General features: G+C 34.6%; 1 protein-coding gene across 1 annotated transcript in view; it reads right to left on the minus strand.

Moving 5' to 3' along the window:
- The window catches only part of LOC111058422, a 65,132-nt gene that overhangs the window by 37,477 nt on the left and 5,523 nt on the right, over positions 1-22,132 (minus strand). Inside the window, exons 3-5 of the mRNA XM_039431344.1 lie at positions 12,609-12,760; positions 6,744-6,935; positions 2,440-2,532 (exon numbers count right to left, since the gene is read on the minus strand). Coding sequence (XP_039287278.1) covers positions 2,440-2,532; positions 6,744-6,935; positions 12,609-12,760 — 437 coding nt within the window. The remainder of the gene's footprint in view (positions 1-2,439; positions 2,533-6,743; positions 6,936-12,608; positions 12,761-22,132) is intronic.

Consider the following 22,132-nt stretch of genomic DNA (forward strand, 5'->3'; position numbering starts at 1 on the left):
AAATAGAAATAAAATTATGTGACATCAATTGGAGGATAATATTCCTGGTGCTTCTAACTGTGAATAATTCACCTGATGGGAAAATAAAATGAATACTGTGACGTGGAGTTTTAGCACCATAAAATACTTTTGAAGTAAACAACTGAGCTTTAATAGAATTGTAAAATGGAAAGAATAGATAGCCTAGTCAAGGTACCGCTCAAGTAAAATCGAATGTTATTTATGATAAAGAGTAATCATATTATCTAAAGCGATAAGAGAACCAAACAAAATTGTAATTCAACAATAATGAGAATTCTTTGGCAGAAATAAAATTATAAAGCGGCTTGTTTATTATCGGCAGATTATAAAAAATAAAAGATTGCATGTACAATTTGAGGTTAGAATCCTTTGTTTTGATTTAATACATCAATCGACAATATTTATTGAATCAATATCTAACAAATCAGCTGATTGCTCGATCAACCAGTATGAATTGAATTATAATTTTTACTCACAAAAAATATATATATTATATATACTAGGGAAGGTTTATGTAAATAGATAAGAATGACTATTATTGTTACTTGAGTATTTATTGAAATCTAAAAAAGTATGAAAACCAAGAGTACACAAAGCTCACATAAAAAACTAAATGTATATCGTATTATAGCATCATATATTGAGATTTATTTGTTTGAATATTCTCCGACTATTACCTAATTTATTTATTTGTAAACTTTTATTTATATTTGTATAACAAAGTTGGAGAAACCCTGAATCTTAAGTAACCAATTACATCATGTTTTACTAAGATTAGAAAGCCAATCAGAGGAAAGCTTATAAATCGTTTAAGAGATGAAATTTTTCTGAAAATTACTCTCTCTGGCTTGTGATCTCGACCTGTGAGGAGCACATGGAGATTAGGGTTCTTTCTTCCAATTAATTTTTTAAAAGTATCAAGCCAATCCCCTTTTAAATGTCAAGTATATGTAATTAATGTTTGATTATTTGTGAACTCAGTGTTGTTAAAGAGTTCTTAACTGTAATTTATTCCCGTAAATATATTTTTAATACTGATAGAAATCTATAAGAAATCTGGGTAAATATATTTTTAATACTGATAGAAATCTATAAGAAATCTGGACCATACACGAGCCCCGCAGAGACGAAAAGGACCTGGCCAATTAATTATTGGAGATAATTAATTATTCTACAAGAACTACAAGAACATCATTATTGTGAGTGTACTAGTTTTTCTAATGAGCTCATTAGCAGGCCTTTATCAGTGAATTGGGGAATTGATCAAAGCGCTATATAAATTTATTCAAGTCTAAGAAATTCGCAACGTGTTGAATACTATCATATAGTTTATAAGAACTCTTTTATGAATTTATTTGATTTATGTAGGAAGCTTATTTCCATGCACGGCACAAACTTATAAACCATGAGATTTTAAATTATAATTTTTATTAATTATTATTCATTGATCTAGTAAATCTATAGTGTAAATCTAGTATGTTCTAGTAAATCTATAGAATGAACAGGTTCCAAGCTGTTAAATTCTGAACCGACTTGAAGTCATATACCAGTATTAATGATATACATATTTTTAAAGCTCACAATACTGTGAATGCTAACGAATCCTGTAATAATTGTTCAAATATTAGAAAATTTATTTATTCAAAGAAAATTATAGATATAAGGATATTTTATATATATTATTGTATGGGAATATATTTTATGTTTTATGTCAGCATACAAGATCTTAGAAGTTTTTATTATTTCCTAATTCATCTCGTGATATACAGTTTGAGCTGTCTTGGTACCAAGCATTTTCGTTCCGCAGCATATATAATTAAGGAATTAATTAATATTGATCTTATTCAGAGCATTTACTACTTATCATCCTTTGATGATAGTAATACTATTCAGCCAGAAAAATCTTACTGATAATTACATTAATAAGTCTACAGTATATCATATAAGGATCCAGAGAACTTCAAGAACTGGCGTAGTAAGTTTCAAGGAATTTCAAAAGGGTAAATTGGTGCATACCTGTATTCATGACAAGCGTTTTAAAAATCAACTAGAAAAACCATAGTTGATCTTCATTATTCTCGATTGAATATATGGTTACTGATAATCAGTCACCAACTATCTTTTTGACTTCCTTATTGGTATTCTTCCATAACTTCATGGAAGCAGCGGTAAGAATTATTGATCACCAGTCATTGAACCCTATGGTGATTCATTATATTTGGAATATTCATGCATCTACTACTGAGCTAGAGCTGTGGTCTGAACCCAGCATATTTGCGAGCCGGACGGCCTTAACTTTTTGCAAATTTATTTGCAAAATAGGGATTTTAGCAACCGCCCCAGTATATATCAAAAATACTGCACCACATTAGAATGTCGCCCAACATGAATGGCAATTTATCTCTTTACAATACTTACTGGAAAATCTTGCATTGATTTGTCGTTTCTTCTCAGCAAAACAAACATGTAGTCGATCAACTGCAGATTGAAAGCATTGTTTTTGTTGATTTTCTGAAATAAAAAACCATGATTATCAGTAAACTTCAAGTTCTGAATCAGCATCTTAGCTGAAATTTTCTAGTCCATTTCAGTTAAAATTGAACAACTTGTAATAGCTCAATTTCAGAGAAAAAAATACTACAATTTTTCACAACACAACTATGCAAAATTAAATGTTTACCAAACAGAACATGATGTTTGAATGCCCGACAACATTTTTTCAATAATTCGATAAAGGAAATACTAGGTAAAGAGTGTTTCAGAGAAACGGGAAATATTGAAAGTTGAATAATTTCAAGTAAAACAAAATCTATAAAGTTTTTCATATCAATCAATAGTAAAAATAATGCCATTTTAGAATAAATAATACCATAACATTTATTTTTTGAAGATGACATCTTGCAGGTGTATCCTTTTCTACGCAAACATTCCTGTAGTCTCTTCATCACATTGTCCATGCATGGTTTGACAAAACATTACAACTGGAATTTCTGAAATCGCTTCTCGAATCTTGGATTCAATTATGCAACAACGGTAGAATTGAAAGCCCGGTAGAATTGAAAGCCAAGATTCGAGAAGCGATTTCAGAAATTCCAGTTGTAATGTTATGTCAAACCATGCATGGACAATGTGATGAAGAGACTACAGGAATGATGTAGAGACTACAGGAATTTTATCTAGTTTGCGTAGAAAAGGAATACACCTGCAAGATGTCATCTTCAAAAAATAAATGTTACGGTATTATTTATTCTAAAATGGCATTATTTTTACTATTTAGCTAGATTTACTATAAGATTCCAGATTTAGCATGAATGAAACAATTGCGATGAACATACTATTGTGCAAATGAGCCTCTATTACGGGCCTCCTGAACTTACACTAAACCGTATTCTTAACATGAAACAATATTCATGTTTCCAGTCTTCTTGTTAGTGTTGTCTCTCCTATCGACTATCTTTAGAATAGTTTATTAATTTTAATAGACTCTTAATAGTATCTTACGTCACATGGACGGGAAGGGGCCTTTTGCAGGCGTGAATGATGTTTCTAGTCGAGGCGTTAGCCAAGACTAGAATTTTATTTAAGCACTGCAAAAAACATTCACATCCAAGTAATGTACACTATTTTTTGTCATAATAATCTTAAGAAGAATAATATTGAGAAATAGAAAACATTACCTGCTTGTGCTGAATAGAATGCATGTAGTAAAGACAGCAAAAGCAGGTTATGTTTTCTATTTCTCAATAATTAATCTTTAGATTATTAACAAAAAATAGTGTACGTTACTTGGCCGTGAATGTCTTTTGCAGTGCTCGAATGAAATTCTAGTCGAGGTGTTAGCCGAGACTAGAAACATCATTCTCGCCTGCAAAAGGCCCCTTCCCATCCTTGTGACGTAAGATACTATTTACTACTTTCTTATCTTATGATGTGCGAATTGATGTGCACGACTTTTCGATCACTCTGTATATGCAGCTCAAATCAGCTCCATGAAGTCTTTATTCATAATAATGTACAGGAACAGCGTCAGTATAATACAAACAAACATAACATAAAAAGTAGCAGAAAACAGTCTTAAACCTCCTGTAGAAAGAGCAAAAAGTAATAAACCTACAGTTTGATCTGTAAACTCTTGTAGGGAGTACAGAGACAATGATATTAAGGCTGTGCAACGGCTAAAAATAAACTTTCTACTGGTGATATTTTTCATTTTTTTGACGTGACAACGTCTTATAAATTGGTTTGCCGGGTGACACTTCAAGAAACTGCGTTACGTTCCCACGTTATGCGCTCACAATGAGAGCGAGTGAAAGCGTTCGTTTCGGTTCACGGTCGTCTGGAAAGAGCACGAATAGGAGCAGTGGCGAGCAACGCAACAGCAGCCCGAAGACATTCACCTGGAGAGAGAGTGAAACGGAGCAATCTCCTGCGACTGTGCCACTACTTAGTGAATAGGTTATGTGAATAAGTATAAGTGGATAGGTATAAGTGGATAGGTATAAGTGTAAGTATAATAGGTATAAGTGAATAGGTTATGTTGTAGTAATCACAATGTTGTGGTAGTTTTCAATCACAAAAGTAGTATAAATCGTTTCTCAGCCAATAATAATTTTTTTAATTATATGCTATCAAGCTATCAAAATGAAAAATTTTTTCTCAGGAGAACATTTTTTCCGATCATTATTTTCTGAGATATGAGCGCCTAAAGTTCAAAATGTTTGGGACAGAACATTTCAAATTCGGTAAGAGATAAATCCATGAGATTTAGAGGATAAATTCTTTATGGTATTGTTGATTGAATAAAACAAAAGTTTCTGAAAATATCAATTTTTGAGAAAGTTATTCAATTTACTAGAAATTACCAAAAATGACTTTTTGTTTGTAGCTTGTATAGAAATCGAAAAATATCACCAGTAGAAAGTTTATTTTTAGCCTTTGCACAGCCTCAAATACTCCTTATATTTTTATAGTTTTATATTTAATTTTTTGATGTTCTCTATCGCCTGTGATTCTAAAGGCAGCATTGTGAAGTATTTCCTTCCCATGTTGTGCGTCTTTTTCTTGAAAAATTCTATCCTGTATCTTTCCGTTATCCTCCCAAATCTAGTATAGTAGCCATGAGTCTCATTCCGTAGTTCTTCTACAGGGTAATTCCTAACATACATAAACATCAAATACATATTGCCTGTAAACTGTAAGAATGCCAAGCTGCGAAAAAACAAGTTTTACAGAGTCCATTCTTTTTAGATTCATCATTATTCTTAGGCTCAACTCACACTGGCTCGACTAAAATCGTAACAACTCCAGTCAAGGAGACTCTAGTCTCTTGACCTAACAACTTTCTTGCTCATTGTCGCCACTCAAGTCCCATGCTACCATTTTCCTTACTTTATTAAAAGTATAATATCTAAGTCGTCACTACTTAGCATGTAACAAATTCTATAATAAATATTATGAATATAATATTGTCTTATCTAAAATGATAAAGCATCACTTTCATCGAGCATAACTTCAATTTATTGAAAATGCATGCTACTATGCAACTCGAGTCGAGGCTCGACTCAGTCTTAAGCTGGGCTTACACGCTCAAGCCATTTGCGCAAACTGGCTTGCGCAAGCCAAATTTGCGCAAACGAGCGAAATAAAATTCTCCTGTTCACATGCTCAGTTCAGTTTGTGCAATTTGGCTTGTGAGTTTCACTGCTAATAAATTAAAAACCAGCTAAACTGCTATCAGATTGTTATCCATATCACTCCATAGTCTCCCTGTCAGCTTCTTGGTCAAATGATCGCATTTTTTCTATTAAGGCATCATAAGCATGAGATTTAGCGTTGCGATCACTGTATTCTTTGGACTTAATTTGCCATAGACAAGGGAAAGATTTATAAACTTCTATGGAGTTTAGATCACTTCTATCACTCAAGAACTGTTTTTCATTTGCCATATTTATTAATTATTATGGAATAATAATATAGACACTATTAATTATGAAACACTTGAGAACTAAACAATAATTTATTTAGCACGAAAACTTGAATAGGTAATAAATAATAAATAAAAATCACGAGACAGTCAAACTAGAGGTTGAGTTGAGGGTAGAGGTGCATACAGATATACCCGCCGCGAACATGAGAAATTCACTTTTAATCAGCGTACTATATCTGTATTTTTACAGAAACGGTAAGATACAGATATAAAAAGCTTGGCATCAGCTGATTAAAAGTGAATTGCTCATGTTTGCGGCGCGTAAATCTGTACGCACCTTTGGATTCACGTGCACATGCGCGAAAACGTAGTTTTGGCCTGACAGTTTGCGCAGATGGCTTGAGCAGTGATTAAACGCTCATTCCAATACTCCAACCGCAAGCCGATTTTCTGTCAGAACAGAATTTGCTCAAGCCAGATTTTTTGGCTTGCGCAAGCCTCAATCCACCGTTCACACAGAACAATTCAGCTGCGCAAAATGGCCAGTTTATTGGCCAGAGCGTCTAAACCTGGCTTCACAGTCGCGAGGTCGCGGAGTCTAGAGTCGACTGGTCTGAGTGTCACCATTCGAAAACACATGCTGCGTCGAGAAGAGACTTAGAGTCGCAGTATCTTCTCGACTTGAGTCACATAAGTGTGAGTTGAGCCTTAGTGCTTTCTTCAGTTAAATGATAATTCTATCAAGATTGCTCTTGGTCGTGGCTCCGTGGTAACAGTATTTTTATAAGTGACTCACATTGGCGGCATTGAGCTGAATACAGTTGGCGAGGTGTTCGGAGAGCTGTTCGCTGGTGAGCTTGATATCGAAGCAGGCGCCGGCTATCTCATAGGGCTGCTGCTGCTTCTGTAGGGAGTCGGCCACCGCAACAGCTGATGTAGACTGGTGGCTTTCCTGTGCCAGCTGCCATGCCTCTTCCTGGTCGTCGTTCTGCAATCAATCAATCAATCTAATAGAAATAGAAATATATTTATTAGCCGATAAATACTTAAAATAGTACAGTGGGCCATGTCACATATAAACATCTCAATATAAGAAAATACAGGTTACAACATACCTATAAACATCAATCAATAATTATAACATAACAATTATCGTAATTATATAAATATATCAGTCAGCTTGGAAGAAATTATTTATAATATAACAATGGAGATCAAAGAACTCTCCAACACTGTACAGTGGGTTCTCTAAAAGCATCCTTTTCACTTTTGTTTTGAAAACAGATATACTCAGATTCTTGGAAGACAGCGGTAATCTATTAAAAGCTCTTATTGATAGAACGTCAGATTGACACTACAACTTTCTCAATCTTACATAGGGAACATCCAAATAATTACTCTGTCTAGTGTCGTGCCTATGCATTTCTGATCTACACTTCAAAGTATGCAACTCATTTTTTACTTTTATCAGAAGAAGCATAACATACAAACTGAACACTGTCATAATATATTGTGATTTAAAAAGAGGACGACAATGCGCATAGTAGTCTGAACCAGTCATCATTCTCAGTACTTTTTTTTGGAGTAATAGAATTCTTCCCACATTAGCTGCCCCACCCCAGAGAATAAGCCCGTACATCATTACACTCTGGAAAAACCCAAAGTATGAAATCTTCAAATACTGATGAGGAACAAGATTTTTCAGTCGTCTTAACAGAAACACCACCCTGCTGAGTCGTCCATACACCCAATCAATGTGACTTGTCCAAGTTAGCTTGGAATCCAACATTATACCAAGGAGTTTAACGGTTTCAATTTCATTCGTCACGTTTCTCAGATTAAAAATCATTGTCTGCGTTTTCGCTTCATTCAAAGAAAGGTAGTTAGCCTGGAACCAAGCCGATACATTCTCATAGGCACTGCTCATCTGGGTCCTCAGCAATTCCAAATCAACATTACTGGAGAACAATGATGTGTCATCGGCGTAGCTTACAATCTGGTTTTCCATGCATAAAGAAATATCATTCACCATTATGATAAACAATAACGGGCCGAGTACCGAGCCCTGTGGAACCCCATACTCTATATCACGCGCATGAGAAAAACAACCATCCACACTAACTGTCTGCTTGCGATCCGTCAAATAAGACATCAAAAGCCGATTAACTGAACCCCCAACACCATAGTAAGAAAGTTTCGACAACAATATACTGTGGTCAACAATATCGAACGCTTTACTGAGGTCACACATGGTCACACCTGCAAACCCTTTCTTTTCAAAGCTATTGAGAACATTTGTAACAATTTTGTTGACAGCATCTGTAGTTGATCTACCGGTTCTGAATCCAAACTGAGACGACGAGAAGAGACCCTTCTCTTCGAAATATTTCCCTAATGATCTTGCTATCACAGTCTCAAATATTTTTCCAAAGATTGGCACCACCGATATAGGCCTGAAGTTGGCAGGATTATCCAGACTCCCACTCTTATAAATTGGCACTGTTTTAGCATGCTTAAGACAGTATGGAAAAACTGCATCCTCGATACAGTAATTAATACAGGTGGTAAGTGGATACACAACAAAAGATATAACAGATTTAATTAGTGAGCCTGAAAGTTGGTAAATATCCCTACTGGTGCTATTTTTCATCTTCAATACTATGTCGCTAATCAATTCACAAGATACTGGACTCAGCTGAAACGCGGACTCAGGAGGAGGAGTGACATTTATGATTTGTTCAGCAGATTTAGGTGGTTTATTTTTTATTGTATCACGTAATTGCTTGACTGACCTGATAAAGAACTCATTGAAAGTATCAGGTGTTATTGAAATTCTCTCTTTTGTACACTTTGCTGTTTTAGACTCTTCACGGATGATACTCCAGGCTGCTGAACATTTATTTGACGCCTTATCAATTTTGAGTGCATTATATTGTAATTTAGCTTTATTCAGTTCATAACGATATAGTTTCCTCACATTCTTGAATGATTGTTTATCATGAGCTAACTGACTTATCCGATACTTGTCATATGCTAACAAAACACAGTTTTTCAAGGTCAATAATGATTGGTTAATCCAAACCAACGTCATCTTTTTAATTGTATCCGACATTTTCCTTATCATTCTCTTAGGGAAAAATTCGTTAAATAGTCGCAGGAATAGGTCAAAGAATGCATTGAAATTTTCTTCTCCACCAGGAAATATAAGAACACCATGCCAGTTGACTGAACTCAAGCTTTGACAAAAATTCAAAATTTTATTACTTGTTATAGGTCTAATAAGTCTAGTTGGTCCTAATCTAATCAATCAATGAAATCAAACCAGTAAATCCATCGTTGGTAAATGTATGAGGAGCGTCAAATCAATCAGTAAACTAGTTGACCGAGAGAAGTGAGGTCTAAGATTCAAGTCGACGGTTTGGCATTTCTCTTAATGTTTAAATGTTTATATGTTGCGCATTTACGGCGAAACGCGGTAATAGATTTCCATGTAATTTGACAGGTATGTTACTTTTTAAATTGCGCGTCGACGTATATACAAGGTTTTTGAAAATTTTGCATTTCAAGGATAATATAAAAGGAAAAAGGAGCCTCCTTCATACGTCAATATTAAGAGTAAAAATCTGGTGTGGCGCACTCACACAACTTTCCTTGCCGTTATTAAAATTGATCACCTGACGCTAGTGTTCCCGCGCATCTCAAGTCTACTATTCAAAGATTTGAGCCAGCTGGTGACAGGGCAATAACGCTGGAGACACACATGAGGTCTGCTATCTCTTCATAGTGAATGATTTAATAGAATCAACAATAATTTGGAGCCGTTTCCGAGAAAATCACGAAAAACCCTGTTTTTGACAACATTTTCGCCATTTTAGCCGCAATCTTGAATTGCATTTGATCGAAATTGTTCGTGTCGGATCCTTATAGTGGAAGGACCTCAAGTTCCAAATTTCAAGTCATTCCGTTAATTGGGAGATGAGATATCGTGTACACAGACGCACATACACTCATACACACACACACACACACACACACATACAGACCAATACCCAAAAACCAGTTTTTGGACTCAAGGGACCTTGAAACGTATAGAAATTTAGAAATTTGGGTAGCTTAATTTTTTTCGGAAAGCAATACTTTCCTTACCTATGGTAATAGGGCTAGGGAAGTAAAAATTATATGTAAAAAATTTATTTACATAATTATCTTGGTTTAATTTTGTTTTGTAGTTATTATAAATATTTCATTGATGTGAGGGTTCTTTCAATAACTTCTTTCAAAAACATCGATCATCTTGAAAATTTATCTTTCCATCAACGTTAGTAGACAGTTGACTATAATACTATCCGTTCAAAGACATCGAACATCTTGAAAATGTATCTTTCCATCAACGTTGTAGACAGTTGCAGCCAGACCTGATAACAGCGCTCACACTATTCAATGTATTCAATAAAAGCATTCTATCGTATACAATCTACTTTAAGTGGGCCGTTCACTGGAACCGATTTTGTCCGAACTAGCATCGGCCGAAAACTACCGAACTCGTCCGAATCCCCCAACAGAGAAAGCTATAGATGCTCGTCCATTGTAACAGGTTCATACGTCCGTGCACGGCCGTCTCCGGCCGATCAAGTTCTCGATCCGAATTGAATGGGATTTTCCGGCTCTATCCGGCCGAAGTCGAGCTGAGACAACATCATCCTAACCTCAAAATTGTTTCACAGTCTTGTCAGTTTTTTGAACTTGTTCTGTTTTATAAAGTTCTAACTATGAACAATGAAAAGTTGATAAGTTTGGTTCAAGAACATGTTCCATTGTGGGATATGCGAGACAAAGGAATCTGTGGACAAAAATTGCTAAACAAATAGGATCTGAAGATAATACTATTATAATGAATAACTAATTTTGTGGATATTTGTTTATTCAGTTTTCAAAGTCTCAATATAATTATCGTTCATCAAAAATGTTGGTGGCTATGATAGTAGTTAATTCAATAATTGGCAACCAGCCTACTACTGATGACTGAACTAGACTGACGTAAAAGATTCCAATGGACGACCATATTCGGCCGAATTAACGGCCGGTTGAATACGGTTCCAGTGGACGGTTACCCGTATTCAATCATAAAATCACTCATGCTAGTGTTGTCTCCCCTTTCGACTACCTACAGAACAAGTGAGCCTTTCAAATGCATTACTGGCCTCATCACCTCTCACAGTACACCTTTTTGTATAGTAAGATTCTTGTTATAAGAATCAGGTTTTATCAGCACCTGATTGTTGAACATTGGTGTTCCTATCCTTGTTTGCCATTAGATAAAGCAGATAGCTCTATTCTTTTCTATCATGTGTATCATGCATGTTGTACCGTTAGCGGCCAGCCTTAGGCTAGCTTCACACACATTCGGTTACATTCGGTTTCATTTGCTTCGGTTAGTTTCGGTTCGCTGCCGAAAACGAATTAGTTTTTCATACATATCCGGTTTTAATTTATACGGTTCTACAAAGACCTTAAAGATGCATAGACTCACATGCAACGCTAGTGTCGTACTTGGAATTGAAATCCGCCATTGAGGGGGCAACCCATAAGATTATTACATACCAATGCCACCAATGCCTTTGTGATCAAAGTATATATAAATATATAATATCTCGTGCTAAAATACCCCAATGGCGGCCTTCAATTTCAAGTAAGAGCTATCATTGGGAAAGCATAGGCATTGTGGGTCTATATCTCTTTAAGGTCTTTGCGGTTCTAATTCAGTATTTTCTTCTCAGACACAGCTGTGTTTGGATTTTCACAATGTTCATGCTGGTATTTAAAATATAACAGCTGGTGTTCAAATAGTAACATGTAGTTTCTTGATCTACAACATTTCCAAAATATTAATAGAAAAGTTAATATTAAAGTTAATTCAAAATATTGTGGACTCTGAATAGTTTCTTTTTGATTACGTTAATTTTGGATGTTCAGAGTGATTATTTTTTTAATTGATAATTTGTTTCTTGTTTTGGCACATGGTACACAATCTTCATCTCTTCTCTCCATTAATGAAATCATGTAATTTTCATGAAAAATAAAATAATAATAAACATTATCCCTGAGTTTTAATTTATCTTCATATTTTTCAACAAACTATTTATTCATTGAGAAAAAATCCTCCAGAAATGAATTGACCACATGATTTTGACATAGAAGATTTTGCAACAGATAAGCACGATATCAGGTTAAAATAAAAATAAAAAACCGAGCGTGTGTGGAAGACTTTGTTTTTGTTTCCGGTTTCCTAGCAACGCATTCGAATATGATAAAACCTATTCATGTCGAAGGGGCGTTCGGTGCTATGCGGTTGTATTCGGAACCGAATTCAAACCGAATCACCGTTTCACACTTATCGGAATCGGCGAAAACGAACAGAAAGCGAACCGAAACAAACCGAATGTGTGTCAAAGTAGCCCTTCTCTAGAAACGAATTTGAATCTGATGGAATTTATTAGAGTCAAATGGGCGTTCGGTGCTATGCGGTTTCTATTCGGTACCGAATCCAAACCGAATTACCGTTTCACACTTATTGGAATCTGCCGAAAACGAACCGAACCGAATGTGTGTGAAACTAGCCTTATGCAGACAAAATGAACGAATGAATTGCTGAGATACTCACAATAACACTGGACACCTGGGCGAGTGTATCGGCCAAGAACGACCTCTTCTTCTGTTTGGCCTCCTTCAGCTCATCGCGATAATACAGCTCTGGAGTGCTATGCGCGGCCGCGTCACTTCCGTTGAAAGCCGGGTGAGCGCTCATATTGCCACCTGAATTGCATCAAAGAAAGAAAATCAAATTTATATTTTTATCAGTCAAAAAATTACTGGCTGAGAATACAGTATACTAACCGTATTGGAGCTTCCATTAAAAGCAGGTGAGAGCTCATATTGCAACCTCAATCGATTTGATTATAATAATATATTACATTATATGAATTTATTACTGGTATATTCATAAATTATGCATTGAATTTCAAAACAAAATAGCAATGTAATTTATCATTATATTTATTATTCTATTGTAATTGAACTATATTGTACAATCTGATTTATCTCTTTTCTGTATAGGGCTACTTGTAATAAAAATAGAAAGAAAAATAAAAATCTCAGTACCCTTTTTGAATTTAAGATACTGCTATCTTCCAGCAGTATTTATTTTTTTTTTATCACTTGAAAATGTCATCAATGTCCGAAACATGTTGTGATTAAATAATTCAAAAAGGGTACTGAGATTTTTATTTTTCTTTCTATTTTTATATTGTACAAACTTGTAATTTCATGTGGATATAAATTGAATTGAATTAAATTGTTGCATTCTATAATTTTGTATTTTGATACTTATGGCATATAAAATTGATTTCATATTGATTTTAATTTTATATGCCAAAAGTATCAAAATACAAAAAGATAGAATACAACAATTTAATTCAATTCAATTTATTTCCACCTTAAATTGCAAGTTTGTACAATATAATTCAATTAGAATAAAATAATAAATATAATGATAAATTACATTGATATTTCGTTTTAAAATTCAATGCACAATTTATGAATATACCAATAATAAATATTAATATAATGCTCTTAGAAAAAGTGTAATTCAGATTGAAATGCATTGTTCACAAAAGTCAAAGATAATTTTCCATATTAGGGGTATTCACAATGTTGGAGTTAGCTGGCTAAGTCGAGCTATTCGCTAACTCCTGCTATTTGCTAAGTCTGTGTTAACTCAATGCTATAGTGGTACGTTGGAAAAAATTAACAGACAAGATAGCGCAAGTTTGAGTCCGCTAACTCCAGTTAAAACGGCGGCCATATTTGTTTTGGTCATATTTGGTAGCAAAAGTGAGGTTATATAAACTTTGAGTTAGACAAATTATCCGCTTGGAACGCTATTGCAGTGAGCTTATAGCAACGTCTATAAAATACAGGTCATGACACTATCCCTTGATGCATTGCAAAATCGCCATTTTATGTGGTTCTAGTTCACCAATTTTCAAATTTATCAGCTGTTATCATTATAGATTGAACAACATGATGTGTTATATTGTTCAAGGAATAGTGCTTGGCTTTGAATTATTGTAAAATAAATTCTTCCCACAGAATAATAATATTTAGATTCCAACTAGGAACTGAATTGTTGATTTTTAGATTGAGAACTCCAAACTCTTTTTGAGGATAGCCTTTTGTCCCAATGCCTCATGAATCATAAATATTATAGACATGATTGTATTATCTGAGACGGGTCACCAAGGTGTTAGGCCCATAGGGTGTGATATACCTGGTTTTAATCAGTACTATTCAATGAATCACACAAATAGAAATGGGGGTGTAGTAGTTTACTTGAAAAAAGATTATGATCATGTTCATGTGCGGGAATGCACAATAGTTAGGGCTAGTTGTCTCGTGATAGAGCTGAAAATTTTTGAGGAGGAGTGGGTTATTGTTTGTGCTTACAGATCACCGAATGATAATTGCCAGGACTTTGTTGACTCTTTAGCTGAGCTGCTTTCGAATTTAAATTTAGGAAAAAATATTATATTTGTAGGAGATATAAATATTGATATCTTGAATAATAGAAATAACATCCACACTGAATCTTATTTGAATTTATTGAACGAAAATGGGCTTATATCTTATGTGAATTGTTTTACAAGGGTTCCATTTCAGGGAACACCTTCGTGTTTAGATCATTATTTCGGTAATGTTCACACTAATAAGCACATTGAACCCATGGTATTGAAGACTTGTATCACTGATCACTATGTTACTTCTCTTAGGGTTCGTTGTGAAATAGACTTGACTAACAATGCTGCTCAGTTGCCACTTGTTGCCACCAGGCTCGATTATGATAGGCTTTTGTCTCTTATCCAGTCTGAGGGCTGGCAGTCTGTATTTTCTAGTAGGGATGTTAATGTTTCAACAGATAACTTTGTAGCAACTCTACAAAGCTATATTGAAAAATCCACTATAAATGTAGCCAAATCTAGTTCGAGGTTTAAAAAAATCAAGCCATGGATTACTCAAGGTTTAGTATTTTCTATTAGAAGAATGCAAGCTCTATTTAACAAATGTAAAAAGGAACCATTCAATTTAAATCTGAGAAATTATTTTAGAAGTTATCGAAATAGATTGACAGTCCTTATTAGAGAAGCTAAACGATTGTATTATAGCAGAAAAATTGAGGAGGCTGGAAATGATGTAAAACGGACTTGGAATGTAGTTAGGGAGGTAGCTGGTTGTAAAATAAGGAAGGAGTGTTTGGAAGAAATTGAAATTGATGGTAATGTCTATAGTGCTAGGGATAATCCCAATATATGTGCTAATGCTTTTAACGATTTTTTCATCTCTATAGGAGAGAAAATGGTACAAAATATTCCTAGTGAGCCTGGTGATGATTTGCAACCAGACAATCCCCACAATCCGCAAGATTATTTTACTTTTCAATATGTATCAGGGACTGAGGTTGTGGAGGCGATCGAGAGTCTTAGAGGTGCATCTGGGCCTGGTCATGATGGCATTACTGTATCTGTTTTAAAATCTGTTAAAAGTATTGTTGCCTCTCCACTCAAACACATTATTAATGTAAGTTTTGAACAAGGTATTTTTCCAGATTCTTTTAAAACAACTGTAGTAAAGCCAATATTCAAATCACAAGACAAAAGGAAAATTACCAACTATAGACCTATAAGTTTACTTTCGAATTTGGCTAAAATAATTGAAAAATGTGTAAAGAGACAGCTACATAAATTTTTGGAAGTGAATAATATTCTGTCAAAAAATCAATTGGTTTTAGAGAGGGGATGGGAACACAGGAAGCAATTGCTGCTTTTGTTCAAGAAACAATCTTAAACTTGGATGTAGGTAGGAGACAAATAGCTATTTTTCTTGATCTTGCAAAAGCCTTTGATACAGTTTGCCATGATCGTCTACTTGATTGTCTCCGTAGCCTTGGTCTTGAGGATGTGGCACTGGGATGGTTTTGCAGTTATTTAAAGAATAGGCAACAATGTGTTAGAGTCAATAACACTGTTAGTGAATATAAATCTGTTAAAATGGGAATCCCGCAGGGAACAGTGATTGGACCTTGCCTCTTCCTGATCTATATTAATGACTTTTGTAACCTTAATTTAATCAATGGGAAAATATTGTCATTTGCAGACGATGCAGTTTTAATTTTTCATGAAGAAAACTGGGCTAGCACATATGACTCAGCTGCTAGGGGACTGGGAGAAGTAAAAAAATGGCTTGATAGAAGAAAACTGACTCTGAATTTGTCCAAAACAAAATACATCTCTTTTTCCTTGAATATACAGAATCAGCCAGTTAATATGTCACTTGTTTTGCATTCTCCAAATTGTCTTAGTCATGTAGATTTAGGGTGTTCAGTTAATTGTAATAAAATAGAGAAGGTTAGCAGTATCAGATATCTTGGAGTAATGGTTGATCAGCATTTAAAGTGGGATGTACATTTGTCGCAGCTTACTACACGATCTAGAAAACTTATTTATTTATTTGTGAAATTACGTTCTGTTTTGCCTATGAAAGTCATGAAGATAGTGTATTACGCACTGGCACAGTCATTGCTCCAATATGGTATTGTGGGTTGGGGTGGTGCATATACAAATGTTCTAAAACCAGTAAAAACAATACAAAATTTAATATTAAAAATTATTCTGAAAAAGAATAGAATGTATTCAACAAGATTGGCTTTTTTGGAATTTTCAGTTCTACCGATTAGACAGATATACCTGAAACACATCATATTATATTATAAGAAGCTATCACTTTTTCATTTCATTAATAGAACGTATTGTGCTATTACAAGACGGGAGGAGTCAGGTCTGGTTACTGTTCCTAGATTATTGACTACTGCTGGTCAGCGTAGCTTCATATATTTATCTCAATTATTATATAAATTATGGAATAAACCTAGATTACAAAAAAAGACTTGATCAAATAATATTCCTGTTTGTTCAAGCTACTGAAAATGTGAAACGAATGGAGATTGTCTATCAATTGAACCTGTCTAACTGTACAGTAGTCCATGATGTGTCAAATTTCAACCTTGTAACACATTTTTATTTCAGGAAACAGCCTTTAACTCGGACAATTTTTGGTCTACTATGACTCCACTAATACAATATATTAAACTGTGAATGCACTTCCGAAACCACATCTACTTTGTACAACCGCTGTAGTTGCTGCACCTCTTTGCTTTGAAACATGGTGGAGCGGCAAAGGTAGAGGGTATCAGATCAGGTAGCTGTAAGTGTTAAAAAAGTAATGAATTTATTCAAATGTGACGGAACAAATTTGCGGCAAAGGTAGGGTAGAAGGAAGACAAAGTTAGTAGACAGAAGGTTGGTCACTCATCTAATGTATTGGAGTTGAAATGCAAAGTGGAGTGGGGGAACTGCAGCTGTGACGTAGGTTGTAGTACAAATTGTAGAACATGTGCTCGATTCCAGCATGTCTTCAATGCATAATATTATGTGAATGCAATGCTTCGAATTTATCGGGATCAGTTTATTGGTTTATTATTATTTTTTTGTTTTATTATCGGTGTATATATTATTATAATTAACAGTCGAATAGAGTAGTGTGTTTAACAATGCAGTGTTAGGCAATGTTTGCAGTGCGTTATTAGTTGATTATTATTTTGTTATAGAGATTAGTTTGTAGTCTTCCTGTGTGCATCATTATGACTGTAATACAAATCAAACTTTACTTTATTGTAAATAGTTAGTTTATTCTTGACCACTTGATAAGTTATTTTCCTGCAAAGCCTGCTAGCTGTACATTTGAGAGTTGTAAAAATTATCCAGAAAAGTGTTGAAAAAAGTGTTCTCCGAAGGTCAAATTGCATGGCTACTGAACAATAAAAGACTGAAATGGAATGAAAGTGATATTGTTTCAGCATTAACACTTTGTTCTTTATCTAGGAGAGCATACAACTTTCTAAGATTAAAAATGAACTTACCATTACCAGGATTGTCAACTTTATCAATGTGGACAAGGAATATTAAATGTCTTCCAGGACTTCAAAAACAAAGTTCTCACATTCATGACAGCAAAATCGAAAGGTATGGAGACAATCGAGAAATTGACTATCTTGAGCTTCGATGAGATGAGTATAGATTCACGTGTAGTGAATAACCAAAGAGGAGACCAAATTCTTGGACCATACTCAAAAGTTCAGGTTGTGATGGCTTGGAGTCTATGTAGGAAATGGAAGCAAATAATATATTATGCATTTGATCAAAAAATGACAAAAGATATTCTTTTTGAAGTTATTTCTGAACTGCAAAAATCGGACTTCTAAGTTGTTGGTGTGGTGAGTGACATGGGCGGAGGGAACTAAAGTCAATGGAATTCATTGAATGTGACAATTGCAAAATCATTCTTCAACCACCCATTAATCAATCACCTCTCATCATATTTGGGTATTTAATGATGTGCCACATCTTCTGAAATTGCTCAGGAACAACTTCCTTGATCATGGAATAAATTTTCCCAAAGGTCAAGTGTTGGAGAAAAAGAATATCAAGACCATCATAGAAGGGCATGAACTGAAGCTAGCTCCAAAATTGACGAATTTACATTTGGAAGTTTGTGGAAATGAGACAGAAGGTCAGCTTGGCGGTTTAATTATTTTCACACCATTCAGCAACTCTCCTCAAATTGAAACATCCAAATAATCCTGAATAAAGTGATTTTTTTGAATTGGTTGATAAGTTTTTTGATGTGATGAACTCTAGATTTGTGAATGATCGAGTAATAAATGTTTATTACATTACATTAAATGCAGTGCGTTATTAGTTGCTCAAGCCGATAGACCACGTATTTCTTTTTCGTGAAGCTATGTGCCGCTGATATAGTGAGGTCCACGTTATAATGGCAGTGTACGATTGCTATGCTAAGCACCGTGGCATAGTGCATATTGAATCGAATGGAAGAATTGATTTTTGAAATAAGGATGGGAAGTGAAAAATCATTAATGCCATTCCAAAGGGATATTGATGACAATATCATCCATGAAGGGACTTTTCAATGATCTACAGAAGTCATATGGTTTGGAATTCATCCTTACCCATAAGCTGAATCAAGATGGGTTGGAGAATTTCTTCTCAAGAATAAGAAGGATTGGAAACCAATACTCTCATCCAACACCAGTGGAATTCAAAAATAGATTAAAAATTTTGGCGAATGACATATTTATGAAAATTTACGAAAATACAGTCTCAAACACAAAACAAGTGATTGGAAAATATCTGAACATTTTGAAAAAAAGCATTCCCAGAAGTGAATGATAGAATCTTACGAAAATTTGCGCGGACAAGAACTTTTATTAGACTCAGTTACAAGGAGAGACTGAAAATTGCTAGTGAGGAACGAAGAAATAAGAAGAAATACATTCAGTTTGTACATTCATGCAAGTGAATACAAAATTCAAGGGAACCAAAGAGCATGATATTTGATTGTAAGGTAAAGGTTAGTCTTGGAGAAAAATGAACAAATGAAATTTTAAACTTGTCTTTTCATCTCGAACTTCCTCGCTAACAAAACTTGCCTACCCGAAAAATTAAGAATTTTCTAGCTTATCAACTTCTTCATATCACGTTTTAAAAATTTTGAAAAACGTCCAACTTCATTTTATTCATATAATTTGAATTAACTTCAAATTCATGTATTAAACTACATCATTAGATTCGGTGATTCATTCGCTATAAGTACAGAAAATTTCAATGTTCTATCTCAATTGTAAGGGTGTTGAACGACGATATATTTGAAGCTACAATGAATAAACTGTATGCTCAGTGTAGTTACTCATCACTTCTTTACTACACGTGACGTCACGCTGGCGTTCCCCCCACCACTTTGAATCTCACACCTGTGGGTGATCAACCTTCTGTCTACAAACGTTGGAAGGAAGAGGCACAGAGAAAAGATAGCATAAGAAGATATACCATGGCATAGGGCATTTATGATCTAAATTTCAACATTTGCTCAAGCCGATAGACCACGTATTTCTTTTTCGTGAAGCTATGTGCCGCTGATATAGTGAGGTCCACGTTATAATGGCAGTGTACGATTGTCAATAGTGTTGTTATTCTTGTCTAACAAGTAACAAAACAGATAGAGCTATCTCTCTCTAGCTTTGCAATGTTGCCAGTTGGCCAGAAATGTTTCATTTTACTTTTGACAGTGACTACAGAAGTAGACAAACAATCCTCAGCCGCCATGTTTTATTTTGATTTATAACAGAATGCTAAAGTAGAGGAGTCGCATGATTGATTTTAAATATATTTTTGAATAAATGAAATAATTTTCAAATATTACCTTATGAGAATCACAAATTATACTTGAAATGACACTTTAAAAGTTGATAACTTTGAGACCATCGTAGACTTTGTCCATGCTTCAGTTTACCGGAATAGCTTAGGCAATGGTACCGGTATAAATAATATTGAAAAGTTATTTCAGAATTTATCATTGAAATTATCTTATTATAGATAAGATTTCTATTTTTCTAATTTTAAAAAGACATTGGAATAGAATACCCACAGAATAACTTAATTGCTATTGTTTTGAAGTTCATATTGGTGTATCACAGCTTTTCAAATTAGCCGCCATTTCAGGATTGTAAATCTGATCTCAGTTATGAAAGCAAAGTTTGGAATCAAATTATAAAAATTATATTTTATTGATCAATTTGACATGAAATTGATTATTTTATCAAAGGAATTAAAATTAATATCAGATCAAATTTAATTGGATGAATTGAATAACAGTTGTGTACACTCAGTGGCAAAATTGAGTCAATTTGGCAACGTTGTTATCGTATCTTTTTCACTGCCATTATAACGTGGACCACACTATAGTCTCTCATACACTGTCACCCAGTCAAGACAGTAATAATCGACAATGGATGTCAGTAATCGACAATAGTCGACAGAAATCGACAATAGTCGGCAGTAATCGACAATAGTCGACAGTAATTGACAATAGTCGTCAGTAATCGACAATAGTCGACAGTAATCGACAATAATAGGCTAGAACAAACAGCCAAATTTGGAACATAATTGTCCTATAGCATGGGATATCTTCTTATGCTATTTTGTCTCTGTAGGTAGTATCTTTTCTCTACAGTAGGAGGAAGCGGAGACATTTATATAATATTGTATTTGCTAAAATAGCATTACAAAGAAACATGATAAGCTTCGTACAGACTTGAGCACTACGAACACGGGTGTTTCACTTTTCATCAGCTGATGCTATCCTTATTATATAAGTATCTTACTGTTTCTATACAAATTCAGATATAATCAGCTGATGAAGAGTAAAATGCGCATGTTCATGGCGCTCAAGTTTGTACGCAGCTTTACATGCTTTACATAGAAATAGCGACACATTGGGAGTCACCTTTAATGCCTTCTGCTTCATCCATTACCTACACTTGTGGGATCGATGGCGTCATAGAATTAAATTTCAATACACATAATAACATAACTATTCAGATGACAAATAAAACAGTGACCACTTTTAAATTAATTCACATTATAATATGCCTTATCACAAAGCATATGCCTGACGGTTCTCTTGGAGGCGGCGTCATCCAACGGCTTCACACCAGGAGGCAGCTTGTTGAAGAATTTCAGTGCAGAAACTCTATGCAGAGTGTTTCAGAAGTAGTGTCGAGCATTTTAGTATATTGTCAAAGCCACCTCTAATACAAGGCCCCGGCCTACGATATTGCAACGTCTCAGTATAGGCATAGAATCTAATACATGATTGATGGAAAAGATCAGTTGGTATTTTTTTAAATCTTTTTCACCAATCATGTATTAGATTCTAGGCCTACACTCCGACGTTGCAATATCGTAGGCCGGGGCCTTGTATTAGAGGTGGTTATGGTATTGTTCCTGGATGATAGGAGACTACAAATGTCGTATTTGAAGTGTCCAAAGCTCAGCAGTTGTCCATAGCTGCCATTTTGGTTTTTCACTTGGGAATTTTTATCTCAAGAACGAAATGTTGTATTGATCTGAAATTTGGCATGAATGTTCATGCTATTAAGACTCAACTTTAAAAAATAAAATAAAACATTTTCGATCTACATTTTCAAAATGGAGGCCA

This window comes from Nilaparvata lugens, chromosome 6 (assembly GCF_014356525.2).
Source record: "Nilaparvata lugens isolate BPH chromosome 6, ASM1435652v1, whole genome shotgun sequence".
Taxonomy (NCBI): Eukaryota; Metazoa; Arthropoda; class Insecta; order Hemiptera; family Delphacidae; genus Nilaparvata; species Nilaparvata lugens.